Source organism: Syzygium oleosum, unplaced genomic scaffold (genome assembly GCF_021117445.2).
Source record: "Syzygium oleosum isolate NSW1041296 unplaced genomic scaffold, Sole_v2.1 Sole_v2.23, whole genome shotgun sequence".
NCBI lineage: Eukaryota > Viridiplantae > Streptophyta > Magnoliopsida > Myrtales > Myrtaceae > Syzygium > Syzygium oleosum.
Genome location: NW_026607507.1, coordinates 4,908,082 through 4,926,536, shown reverse-complemented (window position 1 = coordinate 4,926,536; position 18,455 = coordinate 4,908,082). Strand labels below are relative to the sequence as shown.

The following is an 18,455-nucleotide window of genomic DNA, read 5'->3' as shown; positions in this document are numbered from 1 at the left end:
TGTATTGTCCTTCTCAGGTTTAGGATACTAAGGATCGTATAGCTGAACTGGCTAAAGAAACAGATTGCTAAAGGAAATTCACCAAAACCCAATAATCTGACCACCGGAACTTCGAACCTAGGCTAACAACTAGTGTCGCCTTGTCCTGCTCCTCCTGCAGCCGCCTCTCAACACAACCACTCGCTCCAGTCCTCGTTGCTTCCTCAGTTAATTTTTTTTTCTTTTACGAACAATTTGAACTCGCAACTTCATCATCACATTGTCTACAGTAATAACAAGAACTGTAAAAGACGCGATCAATAGCCTGCTTCTTCCCAGATAGGAAAAGAAAACCAAGTTAAAGATTCATTTTATTAGCTGGTGTGGATAAGTACACACACACACAAAATAAAACTAGAATAAAATAACTGGCTGCACTTCAAAAACCCGTCTTCATCCACAGATATTACAAGAACAGAGGCAGAGATTGGAAACAGAAGGCAATCATAGTCTAAAAGAGGTTGTGTCATTCAAGTTTAACCTCTCTCTTTGGGGACTCCAAGTCCAAGTAGTAGAATGGCTCTGTTGGCTCCTCCCTGCACAATACAACTTTTCATGGGAATGCAGCTACAAAGCAGCTAATGATGCAATAGTGGCAATAGTGGCATTATGTGTCCTAACCAGGAAAAGAATGGGTATTCTTTGCATAAAAAAAGACAGTTTCACACTCAAGGCGCATCAATTTCATGGCTCAAAGCGTCCTTCACTTTCTATATTATAAGAAGAGATAATCTAACGATCATCGTTTTGATAGTAACTTTTAAATTTTCTGCAGCCGGATTATAGTATGCCTTTGAGAAGAGAGTCAAGTTTGAAAATCAGGAGGGGAGAAGAGGGACCGGGAAGGAGGGGGGAGGGGTGTAAGGTAAGACATCTTTCATTCGAATTCCAGAAAGTAAAACCATATAAACAATGCACCAAGTCAAAATGATATCAAGAGAAGAACAGATGAACTTCGTAAGAATAGCTAGAGATATCTATGAAGATCGAATTAGGTCCCAAGAAGAAAATCAGTGTTTTCCACGCAGTTTAAGCAACAGCTATTATTAAAGGCATGATTTCTATGACACAGAAGGTACAACCAAAAAAAAAAAAACATACCCCGGTTTTGACCGCATGCATTGCCAAAAGAGCTTGAAGGGTCCTGGGACTGTCTTGAATGGATTTCCTTCAAAACAAGCCTGCACAGATGAAAGTGAAGTGGGCATAGTGCAGCAAATAAATTGCGGATATACCTATTCTTAAATTCAAAGATCATTAGCAAAACATAGCCTCAATTCATTCTAAAACCCAAAAAATAAGATGACAATATCCAACTAATTCTACTTCAAACGGAAGTTTGAAGCTTCTAGAGCATGGATCCTTCAAATAAAAGAGTCAGAAAGGGAGCATGCAAACAAAAAGAATAGTAGCATGAAACCTTCCCTGTTACTACTTTCTCTTTCCTTCTTATCTTTTAAGTGGGTTGGTGGGGGATAATTATATGGATTCTAGTTAATTAGATCAACTAAACTATAAAAGCTATGTACAAACGATATAAAATTTATTTTCAACCAGCATGAAACCTTCCCTTTTACTACTTTCTCTTTCCTTTTTTAATGCTAAGAAACTGGGATTGCATTATCCTACATCGAGAAGATGACCGGCGATGTATGTGAATCATCTGGTTGAGAAGCTGAAGCTTCTCTTAATTGGGCGGGAGGTGGGGGAGCATCAAATGATCAAAGAAGCCTTTCTTTGCTTGACTTCTCTTGATACTCATTCATTGCTCTGTAATTTTAAATTTTGGTGCTCTGCAACTTCGCATTAATCCACACTATCAACAAGACAGTCAGTCAACTTACTTTGATAAAACAGCAAGCATGTCTTGACACTGAAGATACTACGACTTACCAACTTTCGAGACTGCAGAACAATATATCTAGATATAAAGGACTGTTTGCCATAAAGGGATGCGCTGCAGGTATTGCTCTAGTACTCCTGCCCCTTCTAACTCTCTCAACTTCAACAAGATGACTAACATATAGTAACAATTGTTAAAAAATACCTCCTTGCCACAAATCAGAGAGCTCGTGAAAAAGAAGATCCCGTGCTTGAGAGAAGATAATAAAAATCTCTCTCGTGCTTACTCAGTTGAATACAAAAGAGTCATCCATTATCCTTATCCTAGAAATTGAACAACACTATCAAAGGTTGAATCAAACTTAATGAGCATTCCCTCGTAAAAACTGCCAGTTCACCTCTTCAGAATAGTAACAAATAAAAACCATCAGTCGTCGAGTCGCGCTAAGCACGAGTGAGAGCTCAGGCACACTCAGTGAATATCGAGGTGGCGTCTTCCTTATGAAAAGACACAATTTAGCTGCTTTTAGAGGCATCGAGTATTATTGGTTCATATCAGCTAAACCCAGTTCATTGCAGTAAAATGCACGTACGACTACATCCGTAGTAGGACACCATTCCTGATCCAGAACACATACCCTTAGACATGCCGTAGTGGAACTCCACAAAGGCCTCGGTTTTGGTTCAAGGACAGGATCCCGGAAACGGGACCCAATCACAAGTCATCTAACTCATCGGAATTAAATCCAGAGTTAGTTGTTTGACAGTCCAGAAAATTCATCATGTAATGGAGATAGCTCCGCTCTTTTGGTACTTTATCCTACACAAGCCACTGCACTGACAATCAAACCGATAATTCCACCATCATCACCTCCACCACCATCCTGACTTCGTCTCGTCCCCACCCTCATCAAATTTACCACCGCCACGATCGTTCCAGTAACGGCTCCTACCCACAGAAGCATTTTTGAAAAACACACAAACTGCATCACTCCAACTCTTCGGCACGCCATAGCTAAATTAGAGAGAGAAGTCACCGACAGGATGTGGGTGTGCGCGTGCGTTGAATGCAAATTCACTAACCTCGGCGACGGGGAAGGGACATGAATCGAAGCAAACACCTCAAAGATGGTGCGGCGAAACACAAGAGAAAATCAGAAAAAAAGATCACAGCGAGAGAGAGAGAGAGAGAGAGAGAGGCATATACTTGAACGACGTCCTCAGCTCGATCGTTGCAGCGATGGGCCTTGGGTTGACGGTGGTCCCCCTCCGGCCGTCCCCATGGGCTCTCCCTCCTCGGCACCGGCCTCGTCTCGCTCATCCTCTCTCCCTCTCCCTCTCCCTCTCCACAGTCAATCGCAGAAGAGAGAGAAAGGAGGAGGAGCAGCTGGAGAAGAAGAAGAAGGGACAGAAGAAGACGACGATCTCGGCACGGGTCGGACTTCACCGATGGGCCGGGCCCGGAAACGGATCGAGATTCCGGGCCGGATCCTCCTTGCCTCTCTGTCACTGACACCTTCCCTCCCATGTGGAAATTGCAAAAAGAAAGAACTGCGCACTCCTCCGCCACTTCCTCCCATGGCCTCACGACCCTCTCCCCTTGATTCCCCCATATCTACATAAACACGGCGCGGCCAGTCTCCTTCCACCTTCCACCACCGCCCCTCTCTCGAACGAACGAACGAATCCCACCCCGAGGGGAAAATGGGTGCCCTGGTGAAGCTGGTCGACGCCATCCTGTTCCTCTTCTTCCTCGTCGTGGCCGTGTGCGCGCCCCTGTTCGACGCCCAGGCGTGCCTCCCCGAGCCCCTCTTCCCGCGCGCCCTCGTCGACCTCAGCGCCTGGTACGCCGCCCGGGTCGGCGACTACCTCGTCGCCGAGAAGCCCCTCTTCTTCGTCGGCCTCGTCTGGCTCGAGCTCCTCTTCCTGTGGCCGCTCTCCCTCCTCAACCTATACGGCATCCTGGCCGCCAGGCCTTGGTTCGGCACCACCTGCTTGATCTACGGCGTCTCCGCGGCCACTTCCATGGTAAATGACTGTCTGCATTGTCATTGACATCGTGAGGAAGCTTTTTCCAGGCAAAGGCTGTAACTTTTACCTGCTGGGTATGGCTTGATTGAATTGCTTCTTGCGAAAAAAAATTTGTTTCTTGACCTTCGGTGTCGATCAAGTTAATGCGGGCTTTGACCTGTTAGAGGGTTTGATTCAAACAGGAGAGCAGTCGAACCAAGATTTTGTTTGGTTTTTGGGAAACATTCTTATGAAGTAGGTAATTGATTGTTTGAGTGGATCCTTCCATGTCGAGTAGCCCGACAAAGACAGCAACATGGTATCTGAATTTGGTTATAGATTATTATCGCAACCTTCGTTACGGTAATGGTTAGGCTGTTAAGGCAACCCAATTGTTTAGTGTAAGCTATTTATTTCGAACCCTGCGAAGCGGTAAATAGTTTGGCCCTGCTGCTTTGTAGGACGAGATCTGTTGTCTGCCGATCTCTTTGCGAAAAGATGTATACGCAACTGATACATGAGTGCTTTCCCCGAATTGAAGAGTGCTTCGATATGAAACGAAATGCGTGAATTGCACGGATTGAAATTATCTACTCTGCTTTTGAGCTGTTACATGATACTGTTGTTGGATTTCTGGCAAACAGAACAATGCAAAAGTATAATGCATTTCTCTTGGCTCTGATATTTCATGCAAACGGACTTTTTCCTGTTTGTAGGTTGCTATTATGTCGGAATTGACTGGGTCCGGTAAAGCATCGGATAACTTGCTGATGGTGTACTTCCCCTTCTTGGGACTCAGTTTGCTGGCCTTTCTGAGGGGTCTGCTGCCATGTTCTACCAAGATTACGTCGACCATCAGCAAGAAACCTGCATTGGCAAGGAAAAAGAGGGCTTGAGATATGACACCGCGCTGTGGACGTCCTGCGCTTTCTAGCCAATTCCAGATCCAATTCAGTTCTTTTCAGTGATATCAGATTGAGAATGTTGCGAATTAGGAAATTTTCTGATCTCGGGGCTGCCTTTTATGATATTTTTTTCTGAAAGCTGTTGCACGTTGGAATTGAACTCATCATCTGGGAAGAACTTAGTTTGGTTTGGCGGCACTTTTTTGTTCACTCACCTGAAATAACTTTTATTGCACCAAAATTGCTTGTGCAGGTGGCAGAAGCTGCAATTGCTTATGCTGCTTATGAGTTGATTGGCGTAAAATATGTCATTGATTTGGTTGTCAATTTCTCCATCTAGAACGGTTTAACTTTACTATTGATTGATTTCTCTCCACACTCTGAATCTCTTGTTCATTGCTTGTAAATCTGGAGATATCAGGAATAGCGCGGTTATATTGCAGATTCCTTCCAAACCTAAAATCTGCATGGCCATTGTTTAACAAGAGATTTGTGAAAACGGGAATATCACAACCTTTGACATGATTTGGTGTCCTCCCCAAGCGATTTATGCAGTCAGTCATCATCCTTTCTTTCTGTTATTATTCAGTTATCTTTATGCATCTCAGACTATAGCGGTAGCAGAAATTCACGCAACTGCTATATCGGTCATGAGATTTTCCGTTCCTTTCGCGTGTCATACCCAGCAAGTTAAAAGGTAAGCGACGCATCCTCTGAAAACCTTGAGTCAACGCTTCTTATTCACTCGAAGTTTCCAACTGCTACGATATGCTGATCCAATGTTTTAGGAGCCAACTTAAAATTGCTTGGACATTGCCACAACGGAGAAGAAAATTTGAGAACAACAAATGAAGCAGTATCGTTCTTATCATTGACACTTGCAATGGGTGGTTACTATGAAAGGGGATTAATAAAAAATAACCCAAAGGAACTTTTGATGGAGCACGCAACTGAAAACTTTACCGCTACAGTTCTAAGCTAGCTTAAACTACCGAAGTTCTCAAAACTTGGTTAAATGAAAAGTCGAAACTCGGGAAATGGAATGTTTCGTGTTAGTTTCTCTATCTTCACTTTGTCCTTTGGAAGTCAATACCCGAACCCCTTAATCCTTGCAAATAAGGTGCGATCTTGACTTCTCCAAATTCGATATAAGCTGACGTTTCTGCTTAAACATAGAAAGCTGCTTGTTCTTTCTTGACGTTGCTTTTGTGATGTCCTACATCTGCAAAACATTGCAACCCAGATCCGTATAACAAATAAACAAAATCTTGTGCATACAGTTCATTGATGGAACCAAAACAGCATCAAATAATGCTGGCCCCTTACTTTCTTTTAAGAATCTTAACTTACCTGGACACTAGACTGCAGAGTTAAGCACTTTCGCACGACAATGAAGCCCGGATCCTCTCAACGGTGCAAGCAATCAAATTGTTAACAGTCGCAACTGACCCGAGAGAGAGCTTAGCTGTAGGAACTGAATCGACCAGAATCTGGAACGCCACTGTGAGGAGAGACCCACCACCAGATCCCACTGCCTGTTGATCATCGCCACCTTGCACGGTATTACCGTCAGGCAGTATTGCAAACCCCGAGGGCAAGAGCGCGACATAGTCTGGATCCCCGCCATTCAGCACCACATTCATCGCTACGATATCCACCGGAGCGTAAATTACGAAGGAACCGGCAGAGTCGGTGCAACTCTCTTGCAAGATCAGCATGTTGCTTTGGCTTGAGTTGGCACTCTAAGAGAATACAGTAAAAAGAAGGATGAGATGACTGATCTTGTAGGACATGGAGACTTGGTAACAGTATTGACAATGGAAGTTTGATAAACTGACATTGACTCGTAGTAGAGATACGCAGTTGCCGGTGTCCCTGCCATTTGCAATATGCGCCATTTCTTGAACCACCCCTCCGTTCGAGAGAATATCCCACTGTAGCACAGCAATTCAGCAATGATTTAATTAGCAGTGATAGGTAATCTCGGATTGAAGAACACAGCAAAAAGAAGAAACTATGTTTTCCCCAGAATAACACGTTAACTAGAATCACAACAAGAGTCCAGCCTCCAATGTCATCTGGAATGTAGAATTCAGCAGTTTATAATTAATTGATTACCAATGTTTGTTCATGAATAGTCACTGTCTTGTTTACGAAAGAAAAAGGCAGGTTCACCATGAGTAGTAGCAGAAAATCGTTACTTGAGTCGAATAACTGACAGATGATCTCATTTAGAGATAACTTTTAGAACTACCTTAGAACCACGAATCTAGAGACAAGGACGGACTTGGACGTGGACTTGGTATCAGCATATATAACTAAGGGAAAAGGAAATTTGGTACCTCGCTTCGAGAATTCTCGTCACGGAGGAAATCGAAGACTCTATTTGGCAGCACCGGAAGCCAGAAAGAAGTCGCAGCGCTCAGTACTATACCGGGGGGCCTACCCGGATCGTCAATACTCTTCCTGGTCATGACCCTCACATCATCGGCTCCCGTCCCTGACAATGTCGTCCATGTGTGAGCCGTAGACGCGCTGACTCCGGCGCAGAAGCTTATCACCATTCTCTCCGCTAGTTTTAGCATGCTCTTTCTCCCTTCTTGACTCGTGATCACTGCCACATATAAGTGAACTCTTGAGTTGAAAATGAGTGTAACAACTAGCAAGACCACCTCTAACAAAACATTCATTAGCTAGCACAAAATACTTCATGGTTCTTTAGCCAATGACAACCTGAAACTTTTGTGTTTTACAAAAGTGAAGTAGAAATGCACGCGTAATTACTATTGAGGGATCAAAATAGAATTGAAAATATTATTACCACCAACGTCGGTGTTGGGAATATTTGTTGCCATGGCACTCGCAAGGCGTTCACATTGTCTATCTAAGGTGGCGACCCACCGTTTAGCCCCAAAGGCATGGCCAGAATTAACAAGCTGCTTGTACAAGCTGTGGACTCCTCTGTCATCCACTTCCACATTCTCAACCCATGTCACCTAGGGCACAACGACAGAGTAAATAAGTATGTAGCAAATTGAATTGAATGCTTTGGGTTACATATGTAGCCCTAGTTACAACATGGAGACTCTTCTTACCTTGGAATATCCATTCGGCATTTCTTGAATAACACATCCTGAAGGCCTTCTTCGGCATCTGGCAATCGGGCTTGGGCGTAAATTGTCCAAGGAAACATCGACGACAGCCCAAGTCCCATCACCATGCTGTTTACAGTACCGAACAAAGTAAACTTCGCGAGTTGGAACAAGTGGTGTAGGAACTTGAAATTCAGCTGTCATCTGCATTAATTCCATGTTTAGAGAGCTCAGAAAACAGAATTTGTAAGAAAAAACAAAAGGTTACTCGTGCTCATGTGATTTTGGACTATCAACAAAGTATAATCCTAAGTAACCATTTGACAAATAAATAAATATGTATACCACTTGCAAAGCTCCATTGTAGTTGCCAGCTACTCCAGTTGATAGTACTTCCAATGTTGCGGCTCGTGAGACAATGCCGGAGAACACTGTCGACCATTGGTTCTGCAGAAATAGTAAATGCGAGATATCATGTTGAGAATGAATTCAATTTTTTCGGTGCTGTGCATCAATACCTAGTCAAAAGCGAGAAATGCTTCACGATTTGGAGCACCCAAGAAGAGAACTAATAGAACCCTTACCACATCCATGAGAATCTCAACAAGGTTGATATGATCCATAATGACAACAACACTTTCTCGTGAAGCTTCGGTGTAAAATTCAGCAGGCTTCGGTCCGATACCTCGGGGACATGTTTTCATGTACTCATCTTCATTTAGCACACTTGATGAAGTGCCATCCAAGCTCTTACTCCAGAGGGGCTCTCCCATCTGGGCCATCCTGACCAATTCCTCCATGGCTGTGACCGCCAGCTCGATGATCATCGGCTTGTCAGCTTCTGTTGGGGCACCAATTGACTTGAGAAGGTCCCCAGCTCCATAAATCTCTCCTCCTACACCAGATTGACCCCCAAAACCTCCGACTCCGAGCTCGAGCGGACGAGGAGGAGCCGGAGGGGAAAGAAGAGGGTAGTTCACCACTGGTTTGCCCACATACTTGGCAGCAATTGCTGAAATCCTATCGATCTGCAAAATAAATAGATACAAAGTAAGAATGTGTGCATTAGAGTGCGAGAATTCGACTTTTATGTTAAGTCTTCGCTCATAAGTACCATCTATTCAATGTTTAATATATAAGGCCTGTAGTTATAACTTCTAACTTAACACATTCAATGCTATTAGCTGTTATAATCTAAGCATATATATACCATACGGAAAAGAAGTGGATCGATGTACCTCTTCTCTTAGACGGGCATTTTCCAATCTCAAGTGGTGTTCATCAAATGACATCTCTCCAATGGCCGTCGGCCCTCCACAGTTGGGACACGTGGCATTGCTCAGCGCCTCTCTGTACCTCATGTTGTCGGTCCTAAGCTTCTCATTCTCCACTCGGAGCTGCGTGTTCTCGCTGCGCTCGTGCTGTGCCTGCGAGACAAAAAAAAATGCACTTAACTTAGTTATAATCAAGTGCAATAAGCAAGACCAGCACTATGTAATAACCATAGGTTTGACTAGGGCAAAGCCCACTTCCTATTTTGGAAGACCAAAAATATTGCAATTATCCGCAAATTTAGTGTAAGTAAGACCTTACGGACGGATTATATCATATATTTACACGTGCATATTTTTTATTTGCTATTTTCGGTAATTGAATATACCTTCATTTGAGTGCGCTTGTTTTGGAACCAAAACTTGACTTGCAAAGGCTCTAAGCCTAATTGACGGCTGAGTTCCTTCCTCTGCTTGTCATCTGGATGCGGGCATTCCTTAAAAAAACTGCGAAATATTTTCCTCGAACCATTTTACAAAAATGATATAGAAATTAGAAACAAAATTGACGATTATGTTAACAGAGGGATTCAGCTTCGCACGCTTCCATCTCTTGGATCTGATGCTGGGTGTGACGATGGTAACGCTTCTTCTTGTTGGGACGCTGAAGATCCTGCAGGTCGTCTCCGGATTGACCTTCCTGGTTTTCGCTCCCCGACTTTGTGCTGATCTCGAACTCCTCATCTCGGAGCCGAGCAAGTTCGCTCTCCGATGCGGTCTGTTGAGCCATGTCAAACGGGTGGTGAAGCTGATGATGATGAAGGCCTTCGATCATGTTTGGCTGCGAAAACATATACATGTCTCGTGTAAGGTGATTTTGGTATGTTGATGTGGGGGTTTTTTGCCCATTGAACGATTTTTTTTTTCCTATGTGACGGACGTCTAATATGCATTCTTGAATCTCGAGATGGTTGTTCTGGGAACGGAAAAATGAATTTCCGGTAAATGAGATTCGAGTTTAGAAAAAACATTAAGTACTGAGGATCAATCACCACATAGTGTTCTCATTTTTACACTCCCCATAATGCACCGAGAGAAGTTAGGGTAATTATAAGAGTATATAAGGGCACAAAAATGAGCTTACCTGACCGAGGGTGAGCCTGGAAGACGATCCATACCCGCCGGCATTTCCATTGGACCCGATCATGGGCGACGACGACATGTTCCTTGCCGGAATCATGATTCCGGCTGGCATGTTAGCGAAGAAGCTAGAAACCCTAGTTCCAAAAGTGAAGCAAATCCTGATTATATTCTCTTCTCTCCTTCAGCACTGTTGAGCATAGGAAATTATTTAGACTTTCTGAGTACTCGTAATACTTGGCTTGACCTTTTTGAACCCCTAGATTGTCCTATACTTAGGAAAACTAATGGTATTTGAGCTGACCCTGAGATTTTGTCTCGAATTTTCTTTATATTTTTCTTTTGGGGAGGGGGATTAAGTGCCAGTGCACGAGAAAAGCAGAATTAAAAAACTAAAGATAAAGCCAGAGGTTGACAATTTTTTGTGAAACGGTCTCTTTTGGCAGACAAAAATCAGGCTAAAAGCATATGAAACGCCTCCTAAGATGTCGGAGTGAATCTAGCGAGAACATTCTCTGTCTTTCCTTTTCTTTTCCAAAACATTCTCCAGAAGATTTTCTCTCTCGTACGTGCGCTCTTATATCTGCAAACAAGAAAGGAGAGAGAACCCAGAAAATATAAGACTCAGTGCAAGGGTTTCGCATCAAGAAACCCTCTCCCAACAGTGATCTTGCAAGATCAAAGCCCACTTTTTCCTTAGGTAAAATTCCATACTAGAAATAGAGAGTAGTGTAAAGCGAACGCATGCGAGAAAGAATTTTTCTCTTGACCTACCTCAGGAAGGCATTCGGTGTTGGTAAAAGCTTCGATAAGAGAGGTTAGATCCGGTTGTTCGGTTGCGCTTCTTTGAACAAAAGCCACTGTTCTGGTGGGTCTCTCAGGGTTGTTTTATAGACTGAGTTGGTGGTGGTGGTGAGAGAACTAAGAACGCATATTTGCGTACGCGAATGAAGTGGGAAGTCAGACCAAAAAAAAAATTGATGTGGGAAGAGAGAGAGAGAGAGAGAGGAGGTGGAGTTGAGGTTGGAGGGGCAGATGCAGAGAGAGAGAAAAAAAGAACAGAGGGAGAGAGATGAAGAAGAGGGAAAGAGAGAAGAAGAAGGAGCAGATGGAGGAAAGTGAGGCAGAGAGATAGAGAGAGAAACAAAGAGAGAGAGAGAGAGAGAGAGAGAGAGAGAGTAATTGCAGAGCGTATTGAGAGGGTGCAACAGCATTTAATGGCGGAGAGGGAGGTGTAATTGCTGCTTCTGTATTGACATTGATATTAGAGAGAGAGAGAGAGAGAGAGAATTGAAGAAGATGAGATGAGTATGGTGCATCGAATGACGGCTACGAAACTCCCAATGCACCTAACTTGGAATACATGTACGTATCTCTCCCAATATGAATATACATTTCTATTGGGTGGTATTTGATCTCTCTCATCTCCAAAAGTTAGCTTAAATGGTGAGACTTGTTTCTCGTACTCGGAGGATCAACAACCTTCTTCGAGTGACTGTTGGGTCCAGATTTATTGATAACCTGCGCTCTGATACCAAGGTTGAGTGGTCTTGAGCCTCTTTTATCCTAAAAGCTAGTTCAAAGAGCGGGACTTTCCCTCACATTTATAAACTGACCACTAGATCCTTCAACAATCAATATGGGATAAACTTCAACAATTTCTTCGTGTCTCTTCGAGCTATTCACATTTATATTGCTGTTATAATTTAGATACGGTAGCTTCACATGTAAAGAGAAATGAATACGGATTATCAACTTTCTTCGCTTTTTCATTTTGCTGCAAAGTATTTTGCTCTCTCTCTCTCTCTCTCTCTCTCTCTCTCTCTCTCTCTCTCTCTCTCTCTCTCTCTCTCTCTCATGACAATTAAACCTTCGAATCGTCTCCTAGGTAAGAACGTACATACTTGCTAGATCTGTCAAACGAGCGGGTTGGGATTGGATTTAGGTCGGGTCGAAAATGATCCGATCCAAATTGACCAATTTATATGTAATACAAACCTAGTGAGCCATACCTAACTCGACCTATATTGCAAAAAACACTTATATATTTAACTCAATTTAAAAAAACTCATACCCGAATTAAGGTGAAAGCACAGAGTGAGCAAGCTCGAGATCGAGTGAGGACGAGAAAGAGTTATAGAAGTGTGTTGGGTCTAAGTAAGTTATAAACCCATTTAAAACCTATATCAAACCCATTTATGACCCAAAGAGTTGGATTTAACTCACTTATTGAATATAACTAACTCATATAGCAATCCAGTCCATCAAATACGGGTTAAGAAATGGGTTTATGATCCATTTTAACAATCTAATACTAGGTAGATGCACAAAAAATTTTCTCTGCGGCTTACTAATAATATGATAATCATTGAGTCATCCTTTGCCATTCAGATCCCAATTCAAAGATTTCCTAGAACCATTGCAGAACACAACTAGTGTCTTTTGATTATGAAAATAAATTGAGGCGTGGTCGATGTGGAAAATCCTAGCTTGCTCCATGGAGCTGGAGTTTAGGAAGAAAATTAGGCGGGAAGTTGAATATTCATCACTAGGAAGATAGGTGTTCATCTACAAGCTTACAACTCAAGCACTAACACTTTCAAGAGCATCTTTTTAATATGGAATTACTGTAGTACTCCTAAATCAACACGGTTTTTTTTGCGTTCAAAGTTACTGTAATACAAGTGTGTAATAAGTAAACACATCTTTTGCGGAAGTCGAAAAGTTTTTCTCTCTCTATTCTCTCTCCATCGTCTTCTTCGAGCTTCAGCCATGGGGAGGGTTTGAGCTAGTCTCACCCTCCCCTCCCGTTGATTTTGTTTGAATTTTTTTGTTCTTTTCTTCTCTCCCGATCTAAATTTAAGAACTCTCTTCTCCCGATCTAATTCTAAATCTGAGAGTTTGAACTCTCATGATTTAATTTTAGATCTAGGAGCTTGTATCTCCCAATTTAGATTTAGGAGTTTAATAATATTTTTGGGGATTCGATACCCTTGTCTTCTGTTCGTGTATAGGTTCTCTGCCTCCAGTTTGATTGATGATCGTAGGAGCTTTAGCATCTCGCTGGAATATGAAGATTTGCTCTTCCAAAAGTTAGATCTGTGTTTTTTCAACCCGTTTTGGTTGTCTCCGTCTGACGATGGTGTAGAAGAAGCCCAACCTAGGCATGCACCACCAACGGGCAACGCCGTAGTTATTGGAGAAGGACTTTTCAGCGTATGCTCATCATTGATGATGATACGAGATCTAGTGATCAACCGCCAATTTTTTGCTTAACAGATTCGTTTTTATGGAATGAGTATATGCTTAACCCTACTGGTGCTCTATTGATCCTCCTTATTTTCTAGATTTGGCTTTGTTTTGTTGTATCCTGGGATTTGCTCTACTTCGATTTTCTTTGCCTTGAAAGTTACTGTACTTCTCATGTATCCTTTTGAGCAATGAATACAATTTTCTTTCGATAAAAAAAAGAGAGTTAATGTAATACTTCTAAGTCAAGAAGATTACATGTGAACTTGAATAGTAGACATAAGCCAGATAGCTTAAGACAACTAGATTGGGCACATAATTAATCTATAGTGCACTTGATTCCAAGTCTAACTATGTTGTACTCCCACCTACATTCATTATCCCCACACCCAACATAGGTTGAGAAATAAAATATGCTTTGTGATATATGGGTTTTTATGCTTTTTATATATATAAATGTGGTTTCCCTCCGTTTACAAAAACTTTCGGCACTGGATTTGGCAATTAGAGGCCAAAAAGAGCTTGGGGATACGTGATATTTGAATTGAGGATTATGACAACCATCATTTTACTGTACTCTTTTGGAAGATATGTGCGAATAATAGTAACTAATGAGCATAGATATTTAACGTCACTTTTGCATCCGAAACATTGCGATGTCAACATTTTGACTCAAGAAGATAGCATGATCCGAATGAGATCCCCATTAGATTTTCAAGATCACGCTTTGATTTTGATTACTCGTACCGTCACGCGAAAATGCAACGAGTAGCCATAAAAGCATTGATCACAATGTATATATTTATAACCATATGCAATAGAAGCAAGCTCAATCAACAAGAAATCCAATCGTTAATGCTTTTAATTAGAGCGAATGGTGCAACTATTCGTCTACAGGTGATATGGACAAAAGTATGGTCTACCCAGATAATCAAGATCACTATCAATTATTGAGAAGGAAACAATTTATTCGGGTTATAAGGAAATGAATTTTCCAAACCATCCGATAATATGAATGTTCCTAGCATACCTCGTGTACAGGTATCTTGATTAGTACATACAATTACTACACTATGTTGTCACCCCATGAGAGGATTGATACCCTCGGTGATGACCACATTAATTTAGATATTTCTAGAGAAATGAGATCCTCTAATGTATCGAAAGCTTGAGTAGCCAGAAAAAGAATCGACGGTATTAAAAAAATACAATCCTTTACTGGTGTCAAACATTTTACAATGTTAAAGTATTCATATATCTAATTACGCATTCATTTATCATCTTAAGGTTTTAAATAGTTGGCAATGGTCCTATAAATTTTTAAATGGTATCAAAGTAGGAAATTTTCCGGTTCCCGCGCTTTAAGTTTTGAGGCTAAAGTCCAGCTTACGTGTGAAGGGGAAATGTTAGAGTATTTAAATATTAAACCATGCATTTTCTTATCCAAAATTTTACTTACGGCTTTAAGTAATCACTAGCACGTAATTAGACAATTTACAAACATTATACTATAAAATTAGTTAAAAAGTCACCTAACATAGCTTTGGAAGCGAATTTAGCATTTGCAAAAAAGGAATACCTCCTAATGTATTCTCATAGAGTGAATGTTATTTATTAGGTGAAAATGTCTTGTACGTATACGCATATTGATAGCTTGACAGAATAGAGAACTATTGAAAGAAAATACCGGGACTTGTGCAATTTTTTCAGACTCAATTAAGTAATTTCGTGCTTTGGGGAGCCTGTCGATCATGGTGATAGATGAATTATGTAGAATAACTGACTTCCTTAAATTATGAGAACCAAAAATATCTAATCAAGAGTTAGTGGATTGGCTTATCAAGAAATGTGGGCTTTCGATTCTAAGAGCAAAGATTACTCAATTAGTCATAAATTTATTGTACCGACGCTAACGTAATCCTAAATTTTTCGACTTTTTCAAATTAGTACTAAACCTTTGTGTGAAATTCTAGTGTAATCTTTCCGATCAATATTCACTGAAAAAAAGTAGTCTCGTCATCGTCGGCCGTCCTACGCGACATATCATGACGTCAGTAATTTCCGACAAAAATTTGGCCAAAAAAATTACATTAGAATTTCACGCAAAATTTTACAACTAAATTGGCAAAATTAACCACTAATGGTTTCGACCAAAAAAAAAAATCACTAATGGTTGCTCCAGTGGCCACCCTTCCCATTTGAGAAGGAGAAGGTGGGGAGTTTGATTCCTTACATTCTCAGGAGGAGCTGGGGGTGGGGATGCGTGGGTGAAAAGGTAAAGTTTCGAAACCTGCGCACTGTATATAGCACACATAGTGGCTTGTACAATAGAAATATGATAGAACCAGACAAAAAAATTTGTAAAATTGAAAAATTTAGGACTCAATTAGCATCTATACAATAGGTATATGATTGATTAGATAGTTTTCCAGATTCTAAGATGATGGCCATATTAAATCAGACCTATTTTAACTTGAACCACTCTATTGATTCGTCGGAGTCATATTCTTTATAAGTGACAAACATTCAAACGTCATGCTTTTGAAAAACGTGAAAGAGAAAGGTCTCAAAGTTTGATTCGAATGGCTATGTGGTATGGTGTGGCTGATGACATATCTCAGTCGATCCAAACAAATTTTATCGAGAAAGGAGCAAAAAATTAGGGCGCGCGAAGCATGTGAGGGGCAGCTCATCATAAAGGTGAAGGACCACACCAATCCCTCTGGCTCTGCCCTCTCCCTAAATTCAATGTGGTAGGCCCTTCCCATGATGCTCCATAATTGAGTTTGACGTTGGACAGAGTCAATTTGTCCCAATTTTGCTATTGTAACTATATGTTACCACCCAATAGAATTTATTTCTTTGTAGTTAGACCGAGCGCTGATCTCACTAGAAAATAGTATAAGTAAAAGAATGTATGCTGGTGAATTTTAATAAATACTTGATAAATATTGAAAAGTTATTGATAAAAAAATGATCGGTGACCTTTTTCCTGAGTAACTCGTTGGTAAATTACTAATACTTAATCTACCAACCTTTTTTGTTAGCTTGTGAATTATCATTTTTTGGGTCCTAGCAATAGAAGTTGGTATTTTAAAAAGTCAAATGAACATTAGTAATCAACTCGAATTGCTTGGTAACATTATTAGTTGGTAACTTAATTAGACAAAAGTTGTAACCACTCTAATATTGATTGATAATTTTACATAGAGTAGAAATTTTAAAAAGTTGGCAACCATGATAAATAAAAGTGGTAACTCAATAGTGAAGTAGATGATATATATATATAAAACAATGGTAATAAGCAAATAAAAGTTGGCACTTAATAGAAAAGTTGGTAAACTTTAAAAAAATTAATTATTGGTAAGCAACTCAAATAGATAAACCATCTCGGGAACTAATGGGAGAAAAACGGGCAAATCCCACAATAGAGGTTGGTTATCTCATGTAATAACTAATAAATTTAAGGCATTTGTAATAGAGATAAATGAAAGTTGGTAAACTATAACAAAAGTTGATAAATAAAGAAATCAAATGAAAATTGATAAGTAATTTAAATAAGAGTTAGTAACAAAAAATTAGTTAGTTACTTAATTAGAAGAAGTTGATAAATAACTCAAATAAACATTTGTATATATGAATTGGTAAATTTAACGGTTAGGTATGTCATACAAATATAAGTTAGTAAAAGAACATAAAAGTTGATAAAGCTGCAAAAGCAAGCTAGTAATTTCACAAAAATACCGATAATTTGCTAATAAGTTACCGAAACTCAGGTGTCCTATAACTGTTCTAAATAATTCTCTGACACTTACAAATTTTTGCAGATTTCTATCGGCATGAAAAAATAGTATTTTATTTGGAAATGATATAGTACAATCATCCCCACGCAATAGCAGAGTGGTTCTTTAGTTCATTGTGAGAGTATTAACTCAAAGTGACTCGTTCCCTCTCTTTTTCTCTCTCAGAGAGAACCATATTTACTTGAATTTTTGTGATTGACAAGGCTCATGAAATACTTTATCTTGGATTAATGCCATCTTTAGTAAATTTCGAAAGTACATTACTTTTCAAAAAAATGATCTTTCATATGTCATTCATTTGTATTAGCATACGCATATATGTAAATGAAGTATTACACAAGTAGTACGTGAGATATACCTATTATAATTATTAAAGCTTGGCCTAGGAATATGTCAATAATACTTTTGCACTTCTCAAAGCGGATTCAAATATCGAACCTAAAATTTGAAAAATATCTTATTCTTGAACTTTAGTGGAGTCAGTTTGCATATATCCTTGAGAACCGGGTCGAAAATTTGAACTTTACATTGAAAAAACATGGCTGAAAAATATGGGGTTATGTTAGCATTGGTCTTTATTTTTTTGGGTAGAGATCAAGCTCGCATGTTGTATTTAGGATACACCATTCTAAAGATTAGATCGAAGTTAATTACATCATTCCATCACCCGACCAAATTCCATCCCAATACATTATTTGCTTGATGCATTCGAAACCAAAAGTCTTGACTTCAGAATGATAGAAACGTTTGAAAAAGATGCGGGGGGGGGAAGCGCATTAAAATCAATAAGAGGACCATAAAATGGCAAAGCACCAACCCCAGTTCAAATCTGTCATTCCTCTTCATTTAGAGCAATTGATGAAGATGCCGCCACGTCATCTTGAACTGTATCAGCCTCTCTGGATGCTGTCGCGCTCGATCGCGCTAGAGAGATCAGTGGGACACAAAACGACATTTCTTTTAGGGTTTGGAGTAACAACACATCAAGTGCAGCGGGACACACGAAACGACATCTTTCTAGGGTTTGGAATAACACCCCGATCGGAATATTCCCATCCCCGAATAGGCAGCAGAACCATAGGTAAAGCTAATGCTCTTCATCTC

The 18,455-nt window shown here is 40.4% G+C and overlaps 3 protein-coding genes across 5 annotated transcripts; 1 reads left to right on the top strand and 2 right to left on the bottom strand.

Moving 5' to 3' along the window:
* Window positions 1-319: 319 nt before the first annotated feature.
* LOC115682301 (uncharacterized) lies at window positions 320-3,256 on the bottom strand. Its single transcript, XM_030606486.2, has 3 exons — window positions 3,089-3,256; window positions 1,141-1,220; window positions 320-575 (listed from the first exon to the last, which is right to left on the bottom strand). Exons 1-3 carry the CDS (start codon window positions 3,200-3,202, stop codon window positions 506-508), a joined length of 264 nt encoding a protein of 87 aa, XP_030462346.1. The 5' UTR covers window positions 3,203-3,256; the 3' UTR covers window positions 320-505.
* Window positions 3,257-3,259: 3 nt separating this feature from the next.
* On the top strand, window positions 3,260-5,172 carry LOC115682300 (uncharacterized). Its single transcript, XM_030606485.2, has 2 exons — window positions 3,260-3,909; window positions 4,608-5,172. Exons 1-2 carry the CDS (start codon window positions 3,586-3,588, stop codon window positions 4,785-4,787), a joined length of 504 nt encoding a protein of 167 aa, XP_030462345.1. The 5' UTR covers window positions 3,260-3,585; the 3' UTR covers window positions 4,788-5,172.
* Window positions 5,173-5,645: 473 nt separating this feature from the next.
* Window positions 5,646-11,463, bottom strand: LOC115682298 (homeobox-leucine zipper protein HDG2). 3 transcript variants are annotated; one of them, XM_030606481.2, is made up of 14 exons: window positions 11,074-11,463; window positions 10,547-10,882; window positions 10,304-10,515; window positions 9,762-10,000; window positions 9,549-9,666; window positions 9,127-9,315; window positions 8,473-8,916; window positions 8,234-8,335; window positions 7,892-8,092; window positions 7,618-7,792; window positions 7,139-7,410; window positions 6,635-6,730; window positions 6,147-6,538; window positions 5,646-6,018 (listed from the first exon to the last, which is right to left on the bottom strand). In XM_030606481.2, the coding sequence occupies exons 3-13, from the start codon at window positions 10,412-10,414 to the stop codon at window positions 6,167-6,169; spliced, it is 2,319 nt and encodes a 772-aa protein (XP_030462341.1). In that variant the 5' UTR covers window positions 10,415-10,515; window positions 10,547-10,882; window positions 11,074-11,463; the 3' UTR covers window positions 5,646-6,018; window positions 6,147-6,166. The 3 variants fall into 3 exon arrangements, with proteins under 3 accessions (XP_030462341.1, XP_056177475.1, XP_030462342.1); XM_056321500.1 differs by having other exon boundaries at window positions 10,304-10,882; XM_030606482.2 differs by lacking the exon at window positions 10,547-10,882 and having other exon boundaries at window positions 10,304-10,436.
* Between the last annotated feature and the right edge of the window lie 6,992 nt (window positions 11,464-18,455).